The sequence below is a fragment of the Aptenodytes forsteri genome, unplaced genomic scaffold, assembly GCF_000699145.1.
Source record: "Aptenodytes forsteri isolate BGI_AS27 unplaced genomic scaffold, ASM69914v1 Scaffold164, whole genome shotgun sequence".
In the NCBI taxonomy this organism is placed as follows: Eukaryota; Metazoa; Chordata; class Aves; order Sphenisciformes; family Spheniscidae; genus Aptenodytes; species Aptenodytes forsteri.
In genome coordinates this window covers 143991-160084 of record NW_008795527.1, presented here as the reverse complement: position 1 = coordinate 160084, position 16094 = coordinate 143991, and the positions used below count along the sequence as shown (strand labels likewise).

General features: G+C 39.7%; 1 protein-coding gene across 1 annotated transcript in view; it reads left to right on the top strand.

Annotated features, from left to right (window-relative positions):
* The window catches only part of LOC103901220 (cyclic AMP-responsive element-binding protein 5), a gene marked incomplete at its 3' end in the record, with an annotated part of 150269 nt that overhangs the window by 28134 nt on the left and 106041 nt on the right, over window positions 1-16094 (top strand). The window contains exon 4 of the mRNA XM_009282065.1: window positions 15681-15853. Coding sequence (XP_009280340.1) covers window positions 15681-15853 — 173 coding nt within the window. The remainder of the gene's footprint in view (window positions 1-15680; window positions 15854-16094) is intronic.

Below are 16094 nucleotides of genomic sequence, written 5' to 3'. Positions count from 1 at the left end.
GCTTGAAAGAATCACCTTCAGCAAAAGGTGCTCTCAGTTACCGTCTGGGATTGAGAGCACTGGGCACTGTTAAGTTGGTTTCATAATTTCCTTGTGGTGTCTAACCAGGCTAACAAGGTTATGCCTCTGTTTGCTAACTGCAAAGTGTCTTTTTGTCAGGTGAGGGTATCTTTCCATTCCCTCCCTTGGCTTATATCACTCTCAGACACAGTCCCTACGTTCCCAGTGAAACATCCTGTATTAATCTCCTCCGAGGGCTTTGTAGGTTTGTCCCTGGTGCATTAGATCCTCGCTGGTAGGAACAGTTGCACAAGGATTGTTTTCTTTGTCTCCTATGCCAGGGCATCTTATTAAGTCTTTGGTTGCTGCTTGCTTTTAGAAAGAAAGTCAGTGTGGGTTTATGGCACATCTTGCCAGTAGGTTGCAAAATGCTAGATCCTCATAGTGACATATGTGCCCACCAGGCAAGTGTTACCTTTCACAGATTGCACGGAGGGAATCATAACCCATGGAAAGGGGCTGATCAAACACCCGAGGGCCATACGTCGAGCTGTCACAGGTGTTTCACCAGTTCTTGCTGTTCATTGGCTTTCCTCACCTCTGTGCATCATGTGCTTAAGCACCTTCTTAAAAGTCAGGCTATGGCTCAGGGCGTTAACTGCAGGTGGTAGTGCAACGTGATCTGCTGGAAATGGTAAATACAGTGATACAGATCTGTGTGCACTTCTGTATGTGCCCTCTCGCTGTTAATAGGTAATAAAACACTAACATTTCAGTGTGATGGTTTGGGTTTTTTGGTTTTTTTTTTTGTTGTGACCCTGTGTTTAACTGCCATAAAGACACAGGTGTAAAATTTTTGAAGTTATATGAGAAGTACTGCAATACCACCTAGAGATACTGGTATGTTCAGAAGCTCTTGCGGTAAAGTGTGGGTGGTTTTCTTGATGATGTTGATCTTAGAGCATAAACTGGACTGAATATCACTTTTTTCTTTCTTTTCTACCAGCATCCAAGTGGAATTATTTTTAGAGCCAAGGGGAGACTTCTGTAAGACCTTCTCATAAGCCATGTTTTGGGGTTTTTCTTCTTTTCCTGCTGAACTGTAACTTCTCTAACTGTCTTTTTAACACTTTGAAATCTTTCTGCATTTTTATGTCAGTTTCTGTGTCAGTTGATGTCGAAATCGGTTTCAAAACCACAGCTGGAACTTTTATTTACCAAAATATTTAGCTTTCATTTTAGCCTGGCCCAAGACCGAACACATCTGAAGTACGCCCAACAAGTTAGCTTCTTTTTATCTCCTCTGACATGCGACTGGCCATGCGAATACTCTTAGCTTGCCCTAAATATTAGGGAGGGACAGAAGCATGTAAAGGTCATTACTGTGGTTTACTTGATGGACAGTAGTTTATTGTAAACTGCTGTGACTCAATTGTTTTTGATACTCTGTTTATCATATCTCAACTGAAAGATGTCAGGGAAGCTTCTGATCTTTCCAGCAGTTAGAAGAGCCACATCTCATGAGGTTTTCTTTTCATGATACAGTATGGACTGTAAACTACTTGCATGAAGCATGCTATTTGCTGTATGTCTGTAGAAGACCAATGTTTTGATTCCATCTTTAAGTAATACTGCAGTGCACATAACTCCTAAATTATGAGCCTTATTTTTACATTTAATCTTTTCAGCTGGATGATTTTTTTGTTGCTTTAAAACAATAGGTATTTTTGTAATATGTGAGTATAATATAGAAAACGTATTGCAGTTCCTTTCGATGATTTTGTTGCTTGATATAGCGACATGGCACTAGGGTCTAGCAAGCGAATACATTCCTGTGGTGTTTTCAAAAGCATATGAGAAACCATATGTTTTCATAGGAAAGCAGCTGTTACCAAGCATATGCTTTCTTAGATAGACTGACAGTTATTAAAAGGGCAAGGTAGGACCACGGCTTGTCTTTTAAGTTGAATAAAGCTGGCAATAACTGTCGCTTTGAATGTGCAGTGGTGCCGCGTGTAGATATTGCCGTGTAGAGTTGTAACTGGAAGGAGAGAGAGAGATTACTATCCACAGTCTGCAGCTTGGAAGAGACAATATAAATCTCTGTCCTGCTTTGAGCTGTGAATGCCTCTGTAGGAGTTATAGTAACAGACAAATTAGCATAATGTAATTGGCTGGCAAGGTCAGCCCCTCTCCAGGAGCATTAGCAATGTTTACTGTAAGAAGAGACAGACCAAGTATTGTAGGGTAGTACGTTGTCTGTCCTTTTTGAAGGAAGAATAATCATTTTGGACTCCCTACATCACAGACTCTTTACCATATCTTATTAAAATTCAGACTATCATATTTCTGCCTTAAAGCAAATAATCTAAAAGAACAACAAAGAATATTCTCTACTATCACACAAATCTTTATTCTTTTTTTTTACTTTGAACCTCATTGAGTTTACATCTTTTTTTCTTTTTTTTTCTTTTTTTTTCTTTTTTTTTTCTTTTTTTTTTCTTTTTTTTTCTTTTTTTTTCTTTTTTTTTTCTTTTTTTTTCTTTTTTTTTCTTTTTTTTTTCTTTTTTTTTTCTTTTTTTTTTCTTTTTTTTTTCTTTTTTTTTTCTTTTTTTTTCTTTTTTTTTTCTTTTTTTTTCTTTTTTTTTTCTTTTTTTTTCTTTTTTTTTTCTTTTTTTTTTCTTTTTTTTTCTTTTTTTTTTCTTTTTTTTTTCTTTTTTTTTCTTTTTTTTTTCTTTTTTTTTTCTTTTTTTTTTCTTTTTTTTTCTTTTTTTTTTCTTTTTTTTTCTTTTTTTTTTCTTTTTTTTTCCCCTTTCTCCGTTGAATAGCTTTTCTCTGAATGCTACACTTACATATGCATCCCTACCAATACCTAATAAATCTTATTGGGAGGATTAAAATGTCTGGTCTTACTATATGGGACACAGTCAGTAAATCCAGACAAACTTATCAGCTTTCTTGTTTGGATCTTTTGAAGGTGTGAAACTCTGGGCAAAATTCTGGGCCAGCTCTAGCAATCTAGACTCACTGTATTCAGCTTTGCAAACCCTTTTACAACTGTATGTCAGAAACATGAGATGGTGCCCACGTTTTGAAGTAGACCTTGCGTTGAGTCACAAACAGCACTGGCTTTTTAGCCTTTGATCTCAAATCTGACAATTTGTGCCAAGCATTTGAAACAAGTTCAAGCATTCAGTTATGAGATGTTTGGGAAATGGCTTTCAGAGTATCACATGGGGGTTGCATCGCCTTTTGCTATATAGTAATCACCAGGAATGCTGAAGGTTATGCTATTAAGCAGCTATCTTCAGCTTAAGTCTTTAAAATACTGTCTGTGACCAGGTGTTGCCAGTGTAATTTTCCTAGAGAACTGGCAGACAGGCTAAAACACGCACAGAATCACCTTCAGAGCACTATCTTACTGGAAAACCTATTTTCTTGTGCTTAGACAGTGTGATCCAATGGATTTCCAAAGCACAGTCCTTTCCATGGTCTTCTGATGATGAAGAAAAACCAGACAGCAATTCCTGGACTCCACAGCAGCTGTATTTTGAGTCTTGTGTAGTAATAACTTCCAACCTAACTGTAAGTTAGGCGGGTTTAAAATGAGCAGTGTTGTTACGGTGTTCAAGGGTAACGTGCTCTTCTTTAATGCCAATACCCTATTAGCTAGCCGCTTTTGAGAACGGGATCATGGTGCTACTTGTGCCAGGCTGGCATTCCCGACCCTCTCCTCTGTCCCTCAACTTTCAGGTATCAAGTTGCTTTGGTTGTAAACATCCCACTGACATCCACTTTGTAGGCAAAAGCTGCTGTGTGGCAAAGGGTACTCAGTGAGAGTAACAGCTCTCTATGTACAGCTAGGTTGTTCCTCAAGGATGCACTCCTGCCCCATTTTGTTCCTGGCTCAGCTAAAACTCCTCTTTCCATTGCCTGAATTATGTTTTGCCTCCTTGTATGAAGTTGTCTATCTGGCTGGATCACACCATTACGGGAGGACCAATTGTTTATTACTTAGGCAAATGCGCGTTGTGGCTCCTCAGGTGGAGTGAGGCCTCACCAAGGCATTTCAGAAGCGCATGGTACTCTAAGGGAACAGTATGTAATTTCCCCAGGATGGCTCCACACTGCATTTAATTAGTGTGACTGGGAGCGTGTACATCTGGATGATTGTCTGGTAGCATTATCAAATATAGTGCAGCTTGTTTCTTGTTCTCTCCATTTACTCTAGTCAGAAAAGAAGCCGAGCCAAACGTATGCTGCTTTCACAATTGAGAATTCACCCCCTCCACCACCACCACCATATAACCTCAGTAAGACTTTTAGCCTGACTCTTCTAAAATGGCTTGCAATTTTTATTGCCCAGATTTGGATGTACAGCCAGGAATGCTTTAATTGGATCCAATTTCCTGCAGACGATGAGCTCCCCTTCTCTGAAGAATAGATCCTGCAATGCTATCTGTACTTGAGCATGCAGTCATTCTTCGCTTTTACTAATTTACATGTCCTTCTCTGCTCTCTTGTTTCTAGTCACCAAAGAACTGTTCTTTTGTCTTGCTATTCTTCTAATGGTATTCATCATATAACTCTTTTCTGTATTGGCTGAAGTATCTTGGTTATGATCTCTTGTCATTTCTGTGAGGTTGAAATTCAAATGGCATGCTACTCTAAAGTCCTGTGGAGTTGTTCGCTTACCAAAAAACCCCTTCTGCTCTATCACTGCTATATTATATTGCCTTCCTAGGTATACTGTGTTGTCTCTAAAAGCTAGTCACTTCTTGTCACTTCCAAGCACTCCGTAGTTGTTGAAGATAGTCATCCTGTTTTAGATGTAAGGCAGAAGAATGTGAAGTAATTTGCTCAAAGTCATGCAGTAAATCTGCAGCAGAGTGAGGAAAAGGACAGCTATGCAGTTCCTGGTGTACCTGACCTGCAGAATGGCTTTGGAGTCCGAGGAGCTATATTTCTGATCTCTTCTGCTGTCCCAGTCCTGGGAAGCTGTATGTCCCAACTCCACACCGGCTTGCTTACTTGGTTTATTTCCTGTTAACAGTAGCTCTTCTTTCAGTGATCCCCAGCAAGCTGTGCTTTAAGACCAAAGTCACATGCCTTCATCAATGGACGGTTAACTCTGTTTTTTGTAGGAGGACCACTATTGGTTTCCCTTTCTTCCAAGCATGTTTGTTCTCCTAGTCTTGTTAGCGTTTTTTCCTGCCTGTCTGCCACTGCAGAAAGTAACTGCTGAAACCAAGGCAGACATGGACAAGGGCAGCGTGTTTCTCATTAACCAGACTGCAGAATGTCAGAAACATCTTTGAGGATTCAGAAAACACTTTCTTGAAATACCTGTTTGTCTGTAACCCTTGCTGTACTTACTGGAAGTGAACTTTTCTTAGCTAGAAATGTATTTAACTTTTTTGCCTTCTATGTAAACAGTCTGATTGCCTTCCTAAACCCTAACATTTTAAACTCTTATGGCTACAAACGTTATTATTTTTGTCTGAATGCTTCCAACTGATGAACCTAATTCTCTAAGTTCTTTCAGTCCAAGATCTAGACTGAACTAGCTCTCCTCTCCCAAAACATCAACCTAAAATTGATTGAAACAATTGCGGATGCTGCAAAACTGCATGCTTGCCTTTGTGATTACTTCCCAGGAGGTCTAGTGAATTAACTTGATCCCAGCTTGATGCTTCGGTGTTCCTTGTATGATTTTCACTGATCAAAACTATTTTCCTACCAGTTCACTTCTCAACCCACTCCACTGGTTAGACCTATGATCCCTTGTATGTAGCACATGGTCTGTCTGGGTGCTTTTTGAGACCACCGTTGGCCTTGACTCCTGGACCTTTCCCAGCATTTTGTTTTAGTCCCCACGTAGTACTAGCCAGCCTGGCCCCACATAGCTGCCGCAGTGAGTTGGGGTTAAAAGAATATTTAGGAGATGCATTTTATTACCAGGGTAGCAGCATTTACACTTGACTTCTTAGCAGAAAAGTTAAGCCTCCTGGTTTTCTGCTTGAAACTGCCTGAATGGAAAATCGCTGGCTGTTTTGTTGCTATCATCCTTGCTCTCTTTTACCAACTGCTCTGTCTAAAAAATGTTCTGGTCATTGAATGTAGTCAAGCAGCCATTGCTGTAACTCATGCATGATGCCAATAACTTATGCCAGTGAAATCAATGATGAGAATTTCAAAGAAGCTTTAAATAAAATATAACAAATTTAAATGCCAAAGTGCTGTCTCTGTGAATTTGCTATTAACAGATTATAAATGGTTTGCATAATGTTGAAAAGCCTAGTGCCTTCAGTTAGCGGTATCAAAGGCTTGTTTAAAGCAATTTCTGGAGGATTGCCGCCCTCCCCCCTCCAGCTTTCTGTTTCACGATGGATAAAAACAAAACTCCATACAATAAAGAAAGGAAAGCCAGGTTTTCAACTACCCTCTGACTGGCCTCCAGATCTGGCAGCTGCTTTTGGATGTCTAATTGCTTGTCCTGCAAAAGTTGACATGCACCTACTTTGAGAAGGTTCTTTGAGTACCCACTTTGTACGTGCACTCTGTCTGATTTACACAAATGAAATGATAGTGCTGGAAAAAACTCAGAGTAGAGTCTATAATTCTGCTTTTTTATTTATTTAAAGTTTCCTGGTTTTCTGAATTCATAGATAAGTATTAGATGCAGAGAAACAGTGCAAAATAATGGATAAGACACTGGACCGGGAGAAAAGAGCCCTTCCATTGAGTCCTGATTTTTGGCTACAGAAATCACTTTCTCTCTTTCTTCCTTCCTCTTTCCTTGCTTTGTCTCTGGACTCTAAGGCTTGTGGGCAACTGTAGTCCATCAATGTGTCTATACAGATTTTAGCACAATAAGGCCTTGATTTCAGCTGAGGCCTCTAGGAATTACACCTAGTAAGTATACTGGCAAATCTTTTTTTCTTCCTTTTCAAGTTTCTTACTAGTCCTTCTCCATTTGAAATTCATGGCAAGCTCCCTTGTTTACAGCAATCTAATGGGACCGTAATTGGGTCCCCAAGATAACATTACAGATATAAGCCAGTTTTTCCTTAGACAAAGTTCTATGGAGAACGTATTTTCTTATAAACATGCTTTTTATAAAAGGGTTTGTTGTTTTCTGTTTATTGGTGTTCCATCTGCTCTAGAGAATACATTTGAGGGAAAACTAGCTCCAGCATGGCATATAATGTTTCATTAGCAGGCATAACCTTGTTTATTTGCTTTTTAAAATTGTATTTAGAAAAGGAAATCAGTTTGCACCATTGACATGCTGCCAGGTTCCTGTTTATAAATGTCACAATAGGCAACTTGGAAGAAACAAAATAGTCAGTTTATGGCTTTTGCATCAAGTATGACAGAACTGGGTAGAGCCAGGCAGCCAGTTGTGCTCCCCCTATTTTGCAGCCTCCCAATTAGCAGGGCATAGTGTGGTGTTAGCAGTGCAAAACACCCTGAGTGACCCGAACTGGGCTATGCACACTTCGTGTTACTGACGTTTATTTGAACAGAAGAAGCTCTTTGTGCTATGTTGCTTAAATGGCTATCTTGGGCAAGTAATTGTGTATGAAACAAGCAACCCTGAGGAAAATGGGAGATATCTGTATGAAACTTCAAGACATAAGCATGCAATCTGATGTCATCTTTTCCCATAGAGAAGCTATTTCCTTTCGAACTCTGGTGAGACCAGTCTTCCAAAATTTCCTTCTCCTTTAAAATATGTTCATTGCATTTCCTTTATATACTTTTTTCCTTTCCCTAGTAAATGGTTTATCGTGGGTACATCTGGTATGCACCATATATTACTGACTGTGTATGTAAAGAAGGCTTCATATGTCAAAAGCATAGTCTGGACGGACATGCTGAAAAGGGCATGAGGAGGGTAGTGGGGGAAGAGGGGAGGGAATCGTGGAAGACAAGGGTCATCTTTCAGTATTCATTTCTACTGGTAATTAGAGGGCACCACTGAATGTCTGTAATTAGATCATGTCACAAAAATTAAGATAAAAGACCAAAAACTCTAAATCTCCTGCATTTTGTTCATAATATCAGAGGAGTCAGAGCATTTGCTTAAACCAGCAGCCAAAGTGGAGGACAGGCAGGGAGGCTTAACGTGCCCCTGGAAGACCTTCATGTGCATTTTCCCCAGAAGGTGCAAGGAAGAGTCTAGAGGAGGTGACTGTGCTTCTGATACCCAAGGGGCAGAGGCCAAGCTGAAAGGCACGTCAAAGGTTGGCCTGCAGCACGAGCTGTGTTGCGGAGATTTTGTGCAGGGCTGTCACCCTGCAGGCAGCGGCCTTAAGAGGATTAGTAGCGCTTAAATGGGCCCTTCGGACTTCGAGTTATGGTGGTGACTGCCGCAGCCTTGAGATGGCTTATACCTGGCTTAGCACTTCATAGGCCTGTCCTGTGTCTTGTGCCACGCTTCTTAGCAGCACCACATAGTTTGCTGGAGATTAGCAGACTTGAGGTTTCATTTGCATCACTCAGTGTATCTCAGAAAGTCTTTCTGATAACATAGTAATAGCTATTGAAAGAAAACAGGAAAAAAAAGATTATTTACGAATATTTTTTTTGTGTGCCTCTTTAGTAGCAGCCAGCATGTCTACATTTAAGAATAATTCATCCTAACTTAAAACAAAAACGAAGTTTCTCTGCATGTTCCAGCATAGATATTTAGGATAAAATTTTGCAAAGCTCCTGCCAGCCCCAGTACACAAATCTGATCTATTAATTAACAGTAATTGTCCACTAAGGCTTCAAAAGACTGAAGACATTTTAATAAAAGGACTTGGGCTAGTGAAGTCTGTAGATACCTTTAGAATACCTTATCTTCATTGTCAAGAAATTCCAGTCACGGTGCTCTGAAGCAGTATTTGGGCGGTGGTTAAACTCTGGTCTGTGAACTGCTGGTGGTCGCAAAGCTGTGGTAAGTCATCTGCAGCTGGTCTGTGGAACCATCTTGCCTTAATTACACAATTTATGATAAGAGCACAGAGTGCTCTGTGAGAAATTCAGAGGGCTGACAGAGGTCTGTGATCCAAAAAATTGGAAACCAGTGGCCAAGACTGATAAGTACAGATTCAAAGCTTTATGATTTCAGTGAGAGCAATGTTTCCCTTCTTCCCCCATCTGCCTATCATTACTTGGCATTTTTGAGTAAGGAGTTTAATTTTTCTTTACATTTTTACCCCTAAGGAGATCAGGTTGATAACATTTGACTGAGTGGTGGTGCCTGGGGTTCAAGAAGTCAGATATACTCATATTGCTCCTGGCCTTTGGGTCTCCAGCATTGTGTGGATAGCTAGCTGTGTCCAGTTCAGGGGTAGCTGTTGGACAGGACCTGGAGGCAGGGAAGAGTCCTTCCACATTCTGGGATATGTCAGGCTTGCTGGTTTTTTTAATGTATCATTTTTATCAGGTAGCTGTTTAAGTGAGCATTTGCCTTTCTTTGAAACGTTTTGAGGAATAGATCCTTTGGCATCAGTTCTGTGTTTTTATGTGTCAGCCTTGTTTAGTGACTTCATACCTCTCGCTAAGTAAGGGAGTTAAATGGATTTTAGCAGTATGCAATAAGATCTTCTTAGTGCTTTGTCCTTGTGCTTAATGTTACTACACAGCATTTTCCAGCAGTTCTTTTCTGTGTCCTTTTTTCTGCTTTAGTGCTTTTTCTCATTCAAGCTATACAGATGTTACAGTTTAAAAAAAGAAAAAGTATTGCATTTCAGCCTCCACCAAGTTTATGCTCTCCCATCTCTTGCATATTGGAACTTTTTCCTTTTTTTTTTTTTTTTTTTTTTTTTTTTTTTTTTTTTTTTTTTTTTTTTTTTTTAAATGTAAATCTTTGTAATAGACTTTCTTTTTTCTGTAATCCTTCAACTGCATTAGTAATCTGATTCATTTTTGATGTCCATTTTCTTCCCTAGTTCCTCTGCTATATTTGCTGGCCTTGGGTGGACAGTGAGCTTAGTTCTGTGCTTATGGCAGTTTAGGTGTTGCATGCTAGTAACAGATGAAACAGTTGTGATGGGCTGGTGTGAGGGTGTTTTCCTTACACGTTGATCTGAATAATGAGAAAATAAATGGGTTGGTGCTCTTTCTGGGGAGATTTGATTACTTTAGTTTTGAGATGATCTTTCTGTCAGGAGAGAATTCATAGAGGCTCAGTAATTTTGATAGAGATTGTATACGATTAAAATAATTTTGAAGCATGCCGTTTTTTGCCACATGTAGTCTATAATTTTCTTTACAACAATGTCTTCCAGGTCTCTAAGTTGGTTTTTTTTGGGGGGGTGGGTGTGTGTGGGCAGCATGTGCAATGGAGGAGTGTGTCACCGGTAGCTTCCACTCATGTGTGTATTATATGTACTGTGGAGTCATGATCTCCATAATCAGGTGAGATGCTACTGTACACTCCTTAAAAGTGCACAGGTAGCTGCCATTTAAATGTGTAGCTTGGTTGGCCTGAATGCTGTGTGTCTGTAGAACCTTCTAGAAGACTTTAGGTTAGAAATACATGTTTTCTTTCCCCATAGACTGTAAAATGCCTTGAAGTGAGACAGCTTAGAATATTTCTCCTTGATAAAATTAATTGAGAGGCCAGGCTATATAAATTCTAAAATATTGCTGTGTATTTGATTTTTTTTTTTCCCTAAGTTGATGCTTTTTTCTCTTGAGTTATTTGAAAAACACTTAAAGTTGCTGTTTGGGAAAGTACAGGTAAATGATTTTTTGCAGCAAAGAAAAAAATACAAAAAGGTGCTTTTGTCTTTGTTTAGATGAATTGGATTTTTCTCTCATTTTTTTCATGGCAAATACCGTCTGACTTTAGAATTTATATCATAGTCTGCAAAATATATTTATGTACAATCAGTTATAGATGACAGCTCTATTGATCTAAAAGCTTGCTCAGAACAATCCTGAATGAATCTTCAGTTTGCATAAAACTGGTATTTGCAATTTTCATTAAACCTCACAGTTAAAAAAGAATAGTAGGAAAATACAAGCTGGCTTCGGTTCAGAAACTAGCTCCGATAGTTTAAAACCACAAACAAATTTGGTCTGAAACTCAGAATATTACCATGGATAGGAAAGAATGGATCCATCTTCTTCATCCTTTGCCTTCAGTAGATGGGGATGTGTTGATACAGGTGGTGCCATGTGACATGGATGGGTGGTTCTCTGGAAGAACCTAAGGGGTGTAGTGGAAATGGTGACTGCCTGGAGTCATGGGGTGTATTTCGCCTGTGTCTGCGCAGCCGTCATTTCTCTGCTGTGCTTGCCAACAGGGTGTGTGTTTTTGCGGAGTGATGTGTAATCCTCTCCATCAGAACATGGAAGCATGACTTCAAGAAGTTTTTAGCCTTTAGAAAAAAGAAGCATGTTGCCTATCCAAAGTTAAATGGTTGCATGTGGGAGAAAAATGCTTAAATGTTTTCTTGAAAGTCTGAAGCTAAAATGGGGAATACAGTGTAACTGGGGAGAAGCCAAGCTGATGATGATCTATTCCCTTTCCTTTTGCAGCTGGAAAGGTTGAGAATGAGCACGTTGATTTAAAAGCGCTTTGTGGATATGGCTTTTTTTTTTTTTTAATTTATTTGAATGTTAAATACTGCTGGAGAGTACAGTATGAGCACATGGGCGAGGGGAGCATTTCTATAAAAGTTCTTCAGTGTTATAATCCTAGTTTCTGCTTCAGTGGGAATGACTGGGAACTTTGGTGAGGATGAAACTTAGTCCTAGAGGAAATAAGTTTCTCTTAATTTATTGAATCTTAATTAAGATCCATTAAATGAATCTTAAGGGCAGGGGATGTCTTCTGTGTCTTTACAACTCCTGGCATGCAGGTGGCCTGTTCCCCGTGTGAACATTTAGGTTCAGTTTAATAAAATGAATAATAATAATAATCTCATATGCCCTCTTCTAATGCTGGAGGACGGTTGTGAAGATCTCTGAGAAAACTCTGAGTGTATGTCATACTCTGTCAGTGTATGAACAGGTCTTGGGAGTGTTAAAAGCAGAGGGAGAGCTCTGTCCGTATCATGACTCCTTTCAACTCCTCCTCTGAGTTGGTGTGCTGGGAGCTCCCAGCACATAGTAGCAATTAATCTTAACCATTGGCTTAAGAGCTGGAGGAGAATGAAAAGGGGAGTCAAAGTGAGATGTTCTTCATGGATCCCTGGTGGGAGAGCATGCAGAACTCCTTAAAAGTAGAGCTGGAAGCAGCCTAGCCAAATAACAATTCAGCTATAAAGTGGAGGTCTCAGTTTTGGCCAACGTTGCTGAATTTGTCCTGTTTCTACAAGGGCCCAAAGTTGAGTCTGCAAGGAGCTCATTAATATCCTATCCAGATCCATTCAGAACCAGGTGCAGAGCTCAACACAGCAAGGCCATTTTGGGAGTTCTGAAGACCGTCTGCATCACACATGCAATGAGCCTAGTCTTGATGTGCTGGTGGTATAGAGTCATTCTGCATGTCATGATTCATGTGACTAGATCAGATAGGCTTAATGTCAGATCTATTGTGCATTACCTTCCTGCCGTCTTTCAAAGCATAGGCATTGTTGTTTAAGTATGAACTTGCTTGAACTTCTCTCTAAATTCACAAGCATCTCACTGATGTAAATTATTCTGATATTGCCAAATCCTTTTCTTATGAATGTGAGAGTCATGCTGAGTTTGACATTTTGTTGGGAAATCTTAGGCTTTCTCTTGGCAGCGTAGTATAAAGGTATAATGCCTTTATATATATATGCCCAACAACAGCACTTGCATTACTGAGAAGAACGGACATCTGTATGCATTGACAGGTTTTCATTCTGTTTTTGCTTTCCATGCATCACATATTCAGCCTGCTTTCTGAAAAGATACAATTTATTGGAAACGGTTAAAGTTTTGAAACAGCGTTACAAGTTTATGCATGTAAGCTAGCAATTACAATCTCTTATGTGCAAACAAAATTTTTCATATCCATCATAACTCATACCATTTGTACATTAGAGAGCTCTTGTATTATAGGAGAAAAAAGGAAAGAGAAGGAGAAGAAAATGGCAATACTGAATCTAGGAGCACAGGCATCTGATATTAAATCTTTAAGTTCCGCCCTGCCATGTTACAACAAAATCCAGCCAAAATCTGGGCAAGTGCTAGGGTACCACTTGTCTAAAGCTCATGACAGATTTACATCCTGTCCCTTCCCAGGCCTCGCGGACTCATGGCACCATCCATGTTTCCTTTAAAAATCCTCCCGTGTAGCGGATCGGTGTTCTGTAGCTCTTGGAAACCTGTGGTCTGGAGTCTGTAATCAAGAGAAAGACTTTCTGAATCCTGGACAGCTTCATGCCAATGCTTTGGCTTCGTGCAGACAGCCCTCTTTGGAAGCGAGGCACACGTGTGCAGGCAGAAGATCTGTGCTGGCAATGGCAGGGGGCAGTTGTGCAGCACTGCAGAGTAAACTTATTGTGGGTGACTGATGTTTTTCTTCTTTGTTGCTTCCCTATGGACCCAGAGATACAAGTACTGTATACCTTTCTTGCAATTTAATATTTGCTGTAATAAACATACTACTGAAAGCAAACAGGCAAAACAGAAATATTTGGAAGGATTCAGAAACTGTGGAGGCAGTGTAAAGGAGAAAGTAAATGAGGGTGAACTTTGAAACAAGTCAATATCACATATTGATAGGTTTTAATTGAAACACATGCATTTAATATAAAAGGGAAGCTTTAGGAAGTGATAGTGCTAAAAGATTCACTTGCGGGTGGATAGATTATTAGACCTGGTTTTGCAAAATCTTGTAATGATCACAAAAGTCAGTATGGTTTTGAATCCTGAACTAGATTTGGGGGTGTGTGTGTGTGTATATATATGTATATAGTTTTTATTTTTTAACAGAACAGTTTTTCATCAGAAAACACTAATGCATTGAAGCAGCAACATTTTTATAGGAATGTGGTAGGTGAGGGAGAACTTCTTTTGGAAAAGATTCTATGTATCTAAGGTTATTCTCTCTTTTTGCCTGATGGTCGTGACATACTACTGGGCTATGAAAAGTTACTGTTAAAGTCCTTGGTCTGGCTTCCTCTTGCAATCCATGTTCCTAAGTGAATACTGGCTGTTCTGCTGCTGGACCTGATTCATACTGTGTAAATTATTTACCGGAACAGGAACTCAGAGCTGGGTCTTCTTTGTACTGGGCGAGTGGTCTGAACATATGTCTGTAGGCAGCACCTCTGCCTCTTTATATGTTTATGAAGACTGGAACAACTCCTGTAAAAGAAACAGAGATCCCTATGTCCACAGCAGCCTGGGAAATCACCTGAAATATGTAAGAATTGGGAGATAGGGGGATGACAGCTAAGGCCTTTAGTGTGGGTCCTCTAATTACTGGCTCTTTTTCCATGAGGAATGTCATCTAAAGAGTTTATTCTTGTTTTGGTTCAGAACGCAATCTTTCTTTTAGGTCTGGGATTCAATATGTTGTCTGCCTCTCCTGTCCTCCACATTTGGGCAGAGCTCTGAGTTTTCTTTCTCACCAGCTTTATCTATCGTTATCTTGTGTTTTTATGTATTTCCTAGACAAATTGGCATTCTGAATGAAATTTAACTTCAGTTTTCAATCCTGAATATTGCAGTGGTCAGGAAGATGCTTTGCATGAGCCTTGGTTGCAGTGTGTGTGTGTGTGTGTGTAAAGGTGGGTTTTTTTTCCCCTTTTCCTCAGCCTAGCATGAGGTCACAATGGAAAGTTTCTTTTCCTCTTACTGCTAACAATCCACACGTTGATGCCTGATAGGAAATTAATGCTCTCAAGGTTACCATATTTTTCGTATGTATACACTGTGGGTTATCTCTGGCCTGAGAGTTTTGTTTGTTTTTAGACGCAGGCCAAGTCAAACCCTGCGGTTTAGCAGCAGTGTGTATTGTGTGTGTGTGTGCGTAGGGATAATAGGAGAGAAGTTTTATTCCAGAGTTCCTTCCTCAGTAGTATCCTGGTCTCTCGTGGCTTGTTTGCTCTGTGGATGAGTTATCTGTGAACTTTTTTTTTTAAAAAGAACTTTTTAAGGGCTCCAACTTACCTGAAGCAGAGGTTATATATGTGCAAATACAGTGCTATTATTCTAGGCCTCTGGGATATTACTGCTCTATAAAATATATAGGCTAATAGAAATAGAGGCTAATAGAAATGGCTGTTTCGTGACATACCATGTACTGTTTGTTACTTTGGGACTATAAAACTTGATTTGCTTGTCAGTCTAAGCAGACCTAGTACACAGTAAACAACCCATGTAGTAAATCATGGTGCCATGCACTCACCACAGAATTAATTTTCAAACAAAATATATATCGCATTCAGTTAGGAGAATATGTGCTAAATATCCCCATTATAAATCACGAGTCAGAATCACAGAAGAGTGATCAGTCAACTTGCGGGTATTTTTCCATTTATATTGCCTTGTAAAAGTAAATAGTTATTTTTCATTTCTTTATCGTTGTTGGTTACAAGAAGATCTATTGACTTGGGATTTACCAGGAGCCAGTAACATTTCATATTGTTGATACTTTCAGATTTCTGATTGTATTCCTATAGAACACAAAAACAAGGTAAGACATTTATTTCTTTTTCATTTTCCTCCACCATCCCCCATTTCCCTTCTTTTCACAGAATATCTCCATGCATAACACAGTTGGAGGAGCAATGGCAGGACCTGGATCTCACCAGCTGACAAATACAAGGATGCCAAACCACGACACCAGCGTTGTGATTCAACAAGCCATGCCGTCTCCACAGTCCAGTTCGGTCATTACGCAAGCACCTTCCACAAATCGACAGATTGGGTAAATCCATTTCCATTTTCTCACTTCTCCAGTTTTCTGGCTCCAGCAGCTGCATGTAGGACCAGATGTTGTCCTTGTGGTTCTTAAGGTTCAGCTGCGTGCAGGACCAGATGTTGTCCTCATGGTTCTTGAGGTTATGGAGCTCACACTTGATCCTGCCAGCATGCGGCAAGGACCCCTGCAACATGCGTTGCAGACTGTGGGGGAATGGCCAGGATACTACATCTACTCCAGATCTGGC